Source organism: Clupea harengus, unplaced genomic scaffold (assembly GCF_900700415.2).
Source record: "Clupea harengus unplaced genomic scaffold, Ch_v2.0.2, whole genome shotgun sequence".
Taxonomy (NCBI): domain Eukaryota; kingdom Metazoa; phylum Chordata; class Actinopteri; order Clupeiformes; family Clupeidae; genus Clupea; species Clupea harengus.
Window position 1 is genome coordinate 63,534 of NW_024879713.1, and position 10,898 is coordinate 74,431.

At 41.1% G+C, this 10,898-nt stretch overlaps 2 protein-coding genes across 2 annotated transcripts; one reads left to right on the forward strand and one right to left on the reverse strand.

Moving 5' to 3' along the window:
* Positions 1–881: 881 nt before the first annotated feature.
* Positions 882–7,979, reverse strand: LOC122129959 (coiled-coil domain-containing protein 80-like). The gene is made up of 7 exons (XM_042704697.1): positions 5,366–7,979; positions 5,092–5,248; positions 4,393–4,529; positions 4,034–4,185; positions 3,819–3,922; positions 2,307–2,390; positions 882–2,163 (listed from the first exon to the last, which is right to left on the reverse strand). Exons 1-7 carry the CDS (start codon positions 7,004–7,006, stop codon positions 1,865–1,867), a joined length of 2,574 nt encoding a protein of 857 aa, XP_042560631.1. The 5' UTR covers positions 7,007–7,979; the 3' UTR covers positions 882–1,864.
* A 633-nt stretch (positions 7,980–8,612) lies between these two features.
* Positions 8,613–10,695, forward strand: LOC122129960 (fas apoptotic inhibitory molecule 1-like). The gene is made up of 4 exons (XM_042704698.1): positions 8,613–8,950; positions 9,151–9,379; positions 9,829–9,878; positions 10,041–10,695. Exons 1-4 carry the CDS (start codon positions 8,837–8,839, stop codon positions 10,188–10,190), a joined length of 543 nt encoding a protein of 180 aa, XP_042560632.1. The 5' UTR covers positions 8,613–8,836; the 3' UTR covers positions 10,191–10,695.
* The last annotated feature ends 203 nt before the right edge of the window (positions 10,696–10,898 follow it).

Here is a 10,898-nt window from a genome sequence, read left to right on the forward strand (position 1 = left end):
TCTCGGCCTTGGTATGAATCTTATCCAAATGTGTGGTATTGGCAAAACAGCTAATGCATTGTGCGTTGTGTAGGTTCTGTAATATTTTGTAAGTGACACTATATTAGCTGTGAATTGAATATGAGAATTTGCTTCATTTCAGGCAAGCATACAATTAAATTGCATTGCAATGCAATAGCGATATATAGCTAAAATAGCTTATTTTTCTGATCTCTATAAAATGTATTCAATTAATAAGAACTTCTTGTTCAAATACATTTGTAGAACCAACCACATTTATTTTGTTTGCATCACATTTTTTAGTTTTGTATTTTGTTTTGATGAAAATTGAAGATTGTATGTGTGTGTGTATGGTTGATGGTGAAATGCCAGCCTATATTTAATAATAGTTGTTTCTGTATTTTTTTTTTCTGTATTTTTTTTTTTTTTTTTTTTACACGTGTCCCACACTTTAGGAGCAGTGGATGTTTAGAATGTAAAAAAATCAAGATCTGTCACAATGTGCTTTTCCCCCGTTGTTGAGGGGCTGTATCTGACACACATCCCATTGTTGACAGGTGCCAAACTGACGAGAACCTTGTAGACCATATCCAAGTACATATGTATCACCATAAGCACAATGATACTGTAGGCATAGAACATTTCTTAGTAGCTTAATGAAACCCCTAAACTTGTTCTATAATTTAGGTAGAAATCGTAAATGACCACCCTCCCCCTTCCCCTCTGTAAAGATGGCTGTAATTTAATAAATAATTAATACATTCCCCCACGGCTCTAACGTTTGGGATTTCTCCATCATATTGAATGATCTTCCTCCAGAAATTTATTTTTGAGGCGAGAACCCTTGGTTGACCAATAGGTGGTCTACGTAAGAGGCTGTACGATCAAAAAGCTACCAGATCCAAATTGTTGTCATGCGGAAATCCACTCCAGAGATGCAGAGATGATTTCAGAAAAATATAGTGAGCGTTTGGCGCCCCCAAGTGGCCGTGGTGACTCCTTCTGGCTCATGCACTAAGTAGTGTTGTGTGAGTCTGCTGATGTTGGTGGGATATTTCTGTTCAAACACATATTCATTCATCTTTGTTCACATGTTTCAATAAATAATTGAAAATGTTGTTTGTGTTCTGCGTGTTTTGTGAAGTTAAACGTAAAATAACTTGATATAACTGGAAAAAAGACGACTGAGATTGGGGGGAAATATACTACAATCACCATGGTTACAATAATTGTGAAGAAACATTTTTTGTAAATCTCCTAATAAGATACCATATTAAAATCCTCATATTCTGCTGCTTACATGTTATACAGCTTTAAGCCTCATCTTCAAATAACTCATTCAGACACCTCTGACTACACAAGTATCCCAGTCTGTAAATTAATCAAATATTTGGCAGAGTACTTTAGCACAAATATTTTGCCATTCAAATTGACCCTACAATTGAATCACCGGTGCATTATGTTGGAGATGTAGAGAGGGCATTGTAACCTAGGTGATCCTCAATGAGCTGCCTGTCCATTATAAGATGCTAATAAATATGTATACTTTTGCCAAAAACACTGCAGAGACAATTTTAATTTATTTTAATACTACGTTGAAACGAACCCACATTTCAAGTTCTAATATGTATAATACGGAAGTTACAAAAACTGGAATTTAGAAGCTAAAAATCAACTGGAAATGTCTAGTCTGTGTTTGATCCAAAGGACCAGATAGTATCATGAAAGACTGGTGCATTACAATAGCACTTGCAGATTCTCTTGCGGATTCATAACATAAGCAAATCAGTTTGATTATCATATCCATTTGGATTGTATCTTATAGTGATAGTTTAACATACACCAGGCATCAGGCTCCTGTCTGTTAGTAACCGTAACCACGACGATGGCCATCATGGTGACCCTCTCGATGGGTGTACTCATCTTCTGGGCAACGCATGCCAAGAGAGAGCTGGATAGCCATTTCCTGTCTGCGCAGCTGCATAGAATCCACCAGGTCATAGACGGTGGACATGGACCACATTGGAGAGGGATACCAAGACTTGACATTCCCATCTTTCCCCACAAGGAGCATAGAAAAGGACTCTGGACTGATCTGGAAGTAGTTTCTGATGTCCTTCACCAGTGTGGCAGAGAGGTACTCCCGTTCCACTGAAGCGCTTCCTGTGTTTGGGAGAGGAGCATAGATCACATGTTATGATTTCTATGTTACATAAGTGTTACACCCCTCTGCACCACAAGTGGCCTTTACGGCCATTTCAACACAAATACATTTGATTCGTAACAACTATTTTCACAGTACCTACCATTAATGGGATATAGTTCCAGAACTCCACCCATGACTTCTCCCTCCTTCCCCACTAGCTTCAGCACAGACATATGACGTAAACCTGGAGGTTGAAAGATGGACTTAAAGTCACCAACAAGGTATCACATTTCCAAAACAGCTTGCTCAGGGAGAAACACCAAGAATTACCATTTAGAAAATGTCCTCAGGTCACTACAACAATATACACTGATTATACAAAACAAATGACACCCCTCTCTTCTGCACTCCTGAAGCAACATGTTGACTATCTGGAATAGTTAATGCCTTGGTCCAAACCACTTTGTTTGTTTCCCATTCACAGTCACAACTGGGCACGAACAGTAGTCTTTTTCGGCTGCACACACTGGACAACTTCTGAATTCAATTCAGTTTCATCTATATAAACAATAACAATTGAAATTGTCTCTAGGCGCTTTACAGAGCCCAGACCTTCAACCCCCTAGAGCACGCACTAAGGCGACTGGGGCAACGAAATAGTCCCTTTTAACAGGAAGAGCAGAGACTCCCATCTACCCGTCTGCCTGGAGCAGGCCTGGTAGAGCGATAAAGACAGAAAGAGGGGGGGCTTGAAGGAGACTGTGTTCGGATACACTCTTGTTTCATTTATCTGTAATGACATGTGTTAATATTCAATAAATTCATGAATTTAATTAAATACATGTGGTAATGCCGTAAGCTTACAACAACGGACTGCCCTAGTGTCAGAAATGTATTTTAAAGCAGGAAATCTGTTTTTCATCACAAGCAACCCCAACAGCAGCACAAGAAGAAGACTTTTCTCTGCATGGGTAAACCCCAACAGCAGCACAAGAAGAAGACTTTTCTCAGCATGGGCAAAACCAAATTCCATGGATTCCCGGGGGAGTCCCGTGAGAACTCACCCCATCTGGGAGAGAGACTCCAACAGAACATTATGTGCACCATGTCATCTGTCTGTGTACTAACTAGAAGGACTGCTCCAGAATTCATTCCATTTGATTTTCCCTTTTATAAAAGCTAAAACCTTTAAGCATTGCCCAGTTCTGTCTGAAATGCAGTTCTTAAAATACCAAATAAATACAGTAGGCCTATAGAATTCATAAAAAAACTCGACCTGGGTCTGTAAAATTCATTCTGGTCTTTTTTAACATCTCCCTTAAATTGATTTAATGTGAGTGATCTGAAGGGTTTAGCTGCTGCGCGCCTCTGTAAACATTCTCAGTAGACTTTATCGCTGTCTGTAGAGAAACATTTCAGAAATGTGGTTTTATTTAAACAGACAGGCACACACACACACACACACACAGACACACTAATATGCAGCCAAATATTCACAACATGTCTATGTAGGTGGGGTGGGTGAGCTTTGTTTGAACTATTCTATGTAAATGTCTACACCAGCAGGGTCTTTAGAACTGAACAAGTCAAAACACAGCCAGTCTAGCACACTTGACTTTACAGTGTTCTATGAATGGCCCAATAAATAGCATTTCTCTGACATGGAGCTCACCCATGTTGCAGGCTTGGGTGGTTAGGGTATAGAGCTGCTGTTGGTAGGCCCACTCCTCATCATTAGGTGAGGACATTACAAACAGCCTGCGTCTCCAGCGGAACCTGTGCACCACATGGACAGTTAGTCGGAGAAGACACAATGCAACATGAGGACAAGACAACAAGTCAACAAGCAGCATATAATGTCATAATACAGAACATCATATGAGTCACCGTGAAAGGAAGTTCTCCAGCGTTCTTGATTGGTCCTCTTTCTTGCACATCACACCCTGTCTCTTCTGTTGTTCCATCTCTTTAATGCGTGAGGTGAAAGTGTCCATGTAGTCAAACACAGCCGTCATGGCAATGGGCACTTCATACTGTTGCTATGATCACAAACAGACTGAATATAAATATGAGCCATGGACATTCAGACTAACAAGGTTGTACATACAACATAAATCATGGTGCAAAAAAGCACAAAAAGAAAAACCGAATTTGATATCATGAATGGTCCATTCAAACAGTCTTGAAATATTATTTTACCAATAACTAAAATGTTGATCACCAAAAGAAGCAAAAGAAGCACTGACCTTCACTTTGATCTCAAAGTCAGTTAGTACCATGTAGAAGTCATCATGCGTCATTCCCAGCTCATTGCGAAAGGCCAGGATGAGATCATGATTAACAAGGTCATCATCCTGCATCCCCCTCATTGGCTTGTCTTGCTCTACAGAAATATACAGCCCTTTAACTGCAAGTAATGTTGCCATTTACAGTATTGATCACAAACTTAGACAGACAGAATGTACAGTTCTGACCAATAAAACCAATGATTATTCAATAAATAACATAAGGGAAACAACGACCTTAGAAAAAAGAAAAAAAATTCTGTGAAATTTAATTTAATTTAATTCTGAACAGAATGAAAGTCCTCATTGCTGGGCACGTCACTACTTGTGCCTGATCCATATGCCTAAAACTAAAAACAGATTCATAAACACAAACTGTTTTGTCAAAATAGTTATTGGAGTAAACTGTAAATAAATGTAATAGCCAAATGTAACAGCTAGAATGACCTAGCTAACTATTTTTAGTTAAACTGATATGTAGTTAAAAATCATTTCTTCCAATGTGCTGAAACCATCTGGGAAGTGACTCTAAATTGACTCACCCATATGATCTAAATGGACTCACCCATATGATCTAAATGGACTCACCCATATGATCTAAATGGACTCACACATATGATAGTGGTCAATTTGGGAAGTGACTCTAATTAACGGACTCACCCATATGATAGTGGTCAATCTTCATGGTGCCATTAGTGAGAGGGCCAAAGATTGTGACGACAGAAACTTTCCTGAGGGCCATATCACACACATGCTCCAGATACTCATCCCTCTGCTGTTTGTACATGCCGTTGAGCTCTGTGGGAGCAGTGATCACCTAGAGAGAAAGCGTGTTACTTGAATGACAATGAAATGCAGATAACACTGCAGAATTCAATAATCAATAAGCATTGATAAACTGAATCAGCATCTGCAAGCTTAGTAGCATACTTACAATTAATCTTCTCCTTTTCTCAAAGTAACTTATAAATCTGGCCAGAGACCTCTTCTTAGCAGATGACTTGTCAGATAACTTCAAGGTGCTATCTACTTCATCAATGAGTGCCTTTCTCTCAGGATTCTTAGTATGTTTACTGTCCTTAAGAGCTTTTGGTTTCTTGTTTTCTTTACTCTTTTTCTGCGTTTTGTCTGTCTTTTCAGACTTTGGCTTCTTTTCAGTTTTCCCATGTTTGACTTTACCTTTTTGGCTGATGACCTCGTCTTGGAAATCAGTGACAGTGGCCTTCTCAATATCTTCCCTGCTCACGTCTTCTCTTTGTTTCTTCTCACGTGCCACGCTCATCTCGTTCTTCTGTGTACTGTGCTTAGCCGACGTGACTCTACTGACAGCATGCTCCGTCACGTTATCAGTTTCATGTGCATTGGAAGTGGTAGTGTATGTGCTAGTGCTGGGCTGATAGCTGTCACTCTGAATATTTCTGGTGGAATGTTGGTCAAATGGATCAGCAGTAGCTGATGTACTTGAGAAACCGTGTGCATTGGTGGGGTTCTCGTTCAGAGCAGCAGAAGTGGTTGAGGTGATAGCACCCGGGGCTGAGGAGGTTGTGATTGTGGTGCTGGTGCTGGTGGAAGTTATTTGTGCAGATGTTGCTTGTCTTCTGGTGCTAACGGCTGTAGACTTGATCCTATCTCCCTTGAAGTCTGTATGTGAGTCCACCTGTAGCTTAGGACCTTTTGGCACCAGCCTAGCCGATTTCACCACCTGCCCCTCCACACCAGCCTCCTTACAGTTTTTGACCAACCCTTTCTGCCTCACCCTTTCCAGGCGGCGTATGGGAGCCTGATCCACAGCCTCAAACACTGCCTCCAGCTTCACAGGGAATGGGTACCGCTCCTGAACCTGCAGTGTCTTCTTCAGGAGGACCATCTCAAATGTACTCTCTTCTAGTTTCAGAAAGGCCATTAGCTGGGGCACCAGGGCAGCCTCCAGGGGCTCCTCTAGGATGGAGCCTTGCTTGGTGATGTGCCTCACCGTACCTCCCATCTCCCCCGCTCGGTGGAACATGACAATCTGTTGCATGTGACGCTCAGCCATCTCACAGTACACATCTGTCTTCATCAGGCTCATCAGCAGTTGATAGTTACTATCGGATTTATGTGGTGCTGAGATGACAAGCACTCGATTCCTTCCAGCAAATTTGGCCAGTATGCTGATGGAGAGGCTTATGTTGAGATGCCGGGCTGGCGAAGGTGGCTGCCCAGGTCGAAGTCCACTGTGGTTTAGGGAGTCACTACTGGTGGGGGCCAGTTTTCTGGTCTGATGCCTGGGCCTGTTTCTCTGCACCCTACTGGCCCATGCAGTCCTTAACTGGTCAGGGCTCATTTTCCCCTGTGACTTTATGAATCCTCCACTGTTTCCTGAGGTGGTGGGTGCGGCAACACGGCCAGCAGGTTGCGCAATGTTTTCAATATGCCTTTTGATCCCAGTATCTGAGTGCTGACTCTGAGTACTGTTTCTATATGAATGGCTGTTCATTCCTCTGAGCTGTGTCTCTGCTTGTGGCAATACCTCTGAGACGCTTTTTGCTGTTGCCAGCATCACCAAAAAACAAGAAAGCATTGTTGGGCATTTCATTTTTGCAAAGTCAAAATTGTCACAAAGAGAAACAAGAGATTTACTTATTCCTTATGTACAAACCATTGAAAGGGGTATGTTTGTCTAACTATCCCCCCCACAAAATAAATTGCACAGTCCACAGTCCCAGAGAGAGCACATCAACGTCTCAAGCTGTAGATGAAGCAGTAGTTTAGATAAAATGAATGCCAGTTGTCCTAGTCTTACAATTATGGACACTTATTACTTGTCATATTAGGCTACTATAGAAAAGTTACATGGCACACTTCGATAGATAATATTATCTTCCAGACGTACAAAAATAAAGCAATCCACAAGACAGTTTTACGAGTTTTACGTCCGATCTTTAAGTAATCTCGAGTTATCTGAAAAACTCCTGTTTAAAAGCAAAACGTGTGCAGACCATCTGTGTTGTCGTATTCACTTCTATATCTTCCCGTGGTTTTCGGTGAATGAGCCTGTATCATTTTCTTCTGCGGGCGGAGTCGTCTTTCTGTCTCCGTGGGGTAGTCTATCGTCTTCCCTTTTCCGTTTACAATGGAAAAATGCAGGAATAACCATCTCCTCGACTTGCTCCCAATCTAAAGTTGCTTGAAACGGAAAGCAAGTAACATATGGGTATCGGATCTCACAGCAAGGTTCAATACCGCCCACCGCTGTAGGCTATTCAGCGACAAGAGGGTCTCTCAGATGGGAAGCCTACTTTTTTCCTGTAAAACACCAAATAATCTGTCATGTTTAAGCATCGATTGCCATTATAAATCTTTAATAAAGTACATAAATTAGAATGAGATGGGGGGTGGAGGTGTCTTCTAATAAAAATGAATTAAAATGTTGCACACGCACGTCATTTAAAGACACAGCCTGTGATTCTAATCCAATAGGCTACATTTTTGTCAAAATCAGCGAAATGCTCGTCAAGCTCCTCTAGCTGTCAGCGTTTGCGGTAAAATATATATATAGTAAACTCGTGTTCGTAGGCCGACACTGTAAATGGGAAACAAACATATAGGCTCGGAACGAGCCATAAATAATTCCAGCCAATCGACAGCTTCAGGAGCACGGAAGAGAGGGGTGTAATCTGATTGGCTGTTGAGCTAAAACATCAACAACCTTTCGCTAAACCGAATCTGCGTCTAGTAGGCCTACAGACCAATAGGAGATGGACTATTACAAGAATGGAGAGATTGGAGAGAGGGCACTGCCATCTACTGGGAATCAATGGAACCTGCGCAGTAGACAGTATATATGAAGATTACGTTTTGTAAAACACTCTGAGAAATTAAATTCAGAAGTGCACACTCAACATTCTTCTGTTCAAAACAGGATATCCTAATTCTATAGGCAGACTGAACTACAACCATTTGACCTATTTACAATGAGAGTTGGCCTCTTAGACTTAAGCATTATAGCCTACCCCATCTACAATAAAGTCGTTTTCTACTTTCTACTTTTCTTTATCGTCATAGCTTTATCACAATTCACAGACTTGTTCAGTAAAACCAGATATTTCAGTTTAAATTCTGAATTGTCTGTTGTCTGTGTGAAATCTCTAAATGCCTTTCATGTCAAGTCTCTCTGACAGTGTGTACCTGCACAGGTTGCCAACAGGAGATTCATAAGCCTCTTACACTAATGCACTTGCTGCTGAGGGAGCACATGTCTGTTCGTGCAGACCTATGGAAAAACGCTTGGGAATTTAATAGCCATATTAGAAAAATGTCAACCGCATATAGGAGTGCATAGATGGAAAAGCATTTGGTGAGATGATGTTTGAAATTAATTAAGTTATTTGACTGTTTTTAGGCGTGTGTCTATCCTGCCTTTGAAATGTCAAGGGACATCGTTGCAGTTTGGGAGGTAGACTTAAGTGATGGGGTTTACCGGATTGAATTTGAACATGGAACCACAACAGGAAAACGTGTTATCCACATCAATGGAAAGGTAGGCAATATGTTGTGTTCAGTCATATGTACTAAGCCCATACCGGCAATGGATTTCCCAACAATTTTGACACTGTTTCATTGTAACGCACCCTTTGTAAATATTTATAAATATGCAACATTTTTAAATATCCCATTTCTAATTTTTGTAATGTTCAAATCAAATTTTCATTGTGCTCACATCTCTGCTCTTTGCTTCAGGAAGTGATAAGGAAAGACTGGCTGTTCAAACTGGTGGGCAAGGAGACCTTCAGCGTAGGAGTCCTGGAGACTAAAGCCACCATAAACATAGAGGCTATGGGGGGCTTTGCTTATCAGTACTCTTTAGATATCAGTGGAAAGAATTTCCAGACATTCATGGATAATCGCTCCAAAATCAGCAAAACCTGGACCCTGAAGCTGGATGGGATAGACTACAGGATAGTACTGGGTGAGTGGCGACGCCTTTCACAGTCCGGTAACACTGCATAGTTTAGTCCCATTTCTCTGAAACTTGAATCCAAATAATGCACTGGTCTGATACATCCATTTTATCGCTTTTCATCTTCTTGTGTATCTTAATGTGTCCATGTGAACATTTATGTACTATTAACCTTGATGGTAAATCTGACAGGGTGGATTGACACTTCTATGCTGTTCCTACTCCAAATCTAAATATTAACCTTGATGGTAAATCTGACAGGGTGGATTGACACTTCTATGCTGTTCCTACTCCAAATCTAAATCCGCCAGTATGGTGTGCCAACACCAGGCTGAAGATCACCTGGGAGAATTAAAAGAAAGCTGATAATTTACAAATAAGATAAGGTCTGTAACGATGGGTTTATGGTGGCATTTTTAAGTCACCAGTGTTTGTTACTTTTGATCTCTTTTAAACAGAGAAAGATACCATGGATGTTTGGTGCAATGGACAGACTATGGAGACAATGGTAAGCTATTCCAATCTGTCCAAATCATCACTATTCATTTCATAGCATACTTTCGCTCTAGATGCTGCTAAATGATGAATCATATAGTCTCTCATAGAAGATAAATATACTACTAAAATGATTTGAAATGACATCTTCATGTTGATTGTTGTTGGTATGCAGGGGGAATTTGCAGAAGATGGTACAGAAACACACTTTGTGGTGGCAACCCATAACTGCTGTATTAAGGCCCTTAGTAGCGGAAGAAGGAGGAGCGGCTTAATACATGTACTTCTGGTGGATGGAGATGGTGTACCTGAGTTCATGCAGTGAGCAGGACTCTAAATGGAACTACACTCAGAAATCGGCAGTGGGCAGAGTCGGAGCAGTTTTTGTGCATGGAGCTCAGCTGACTGATGGACGGTCAGCAGAAGACAGACTTTGACGGGCCAGGAGGATATGCATGGTGTCTGCTGCTTGTAATCTGTCAACATGTTTTCAAACTGCAAGTTATGATTGGTTGAGCTGAGGGTGTAGATGGTTGGCCTTCAAATTGCATCTGTTCAGTTTGGATGAGCAGTCTGCAGCATTGTTGACTGCTTGGTGTACATGGAGTCGCCTAATAATAGTAAAACTAAGAGTGGTCCATTTGCATTTTTCTCAGTTATGAAATTATTGACTATACTATCGTGAGTTAATGTATGTATTTGGACATAGTGATTGCGTTACAGTCTGCCTTAAATGCATACCTTGTGAGTATCTCCACTGTTCTGTAGAGTGGGTGGGTTATCATGTACCATTTATGCACGAGCACGCAATAAACACCGTAATTACCGCATAGACGCGACCTTGGCTTTTCCTGAAGGGAACAACCAAGGAACGACCACGCGCAGCGATGTTTGAAAGGATACAGACCAGACGGGACGGATCGAGCTGCAGGAGGAAGGGAAATGCACCCATCGTTGCGGATAAAAAAGGAGAACTCTTTGTAGATCACGCGATTAACTAAAATATCAGATACATTTTTGGTGTGGTCTACGA

What these genes read in the sequence shown, in the direction of transcription:
- LOC122129960 (XM_042704698.1), top strand. Translation starts at nt 8,837, where the DNA reads ATGTCAAGGGACATCGTTGCAGTTTGGGAGGTAGACTTAAGTGATGGG. An exon ending in TTATCCACATCAATGGAAAG is followed by an intron (nt 8,951 to 9,150) that starts GTAGGCAATATG and finishes TCTTTGCTTCAG; the next exon opens with GAAGTGATAAGGAAAGACTG. An exon ending in AGACTACAGGATAGTACTGG is followed by an intron (nt 9,380 to 9,828) that starts GTGAGTGGCGAC and finishes TCTTTTAAACAG; the next exon opens with AGAAAGATACCATGGATGTT.
- LOC122129959 (XM_042704697.1), bottom strand. Translation starts at nt 7,006, where the DNA reads ATGAAATGCCCAACAATGCTTTCTTGTTTTTTGGTGATGCTGGCAACA. An exon ending in AGAAAAGGAGAAGATTAATT is followed by an intron (nt 5,249 to 5,365) that starts GTAAGTATGCTA and finishes CTTTCTCTCTAG; the next exon opens with GTGATCACTGCTCCCACAGA. An exon ending in ACTTTGAGATCAAAGTGAAG is followed by an intron (nt 4,186 to 4,392) that starts GTCAGTGCTTCT and finishes TTGTGATCATAG; the next exon opens with CAACAGTATGAAGTGCCCAT.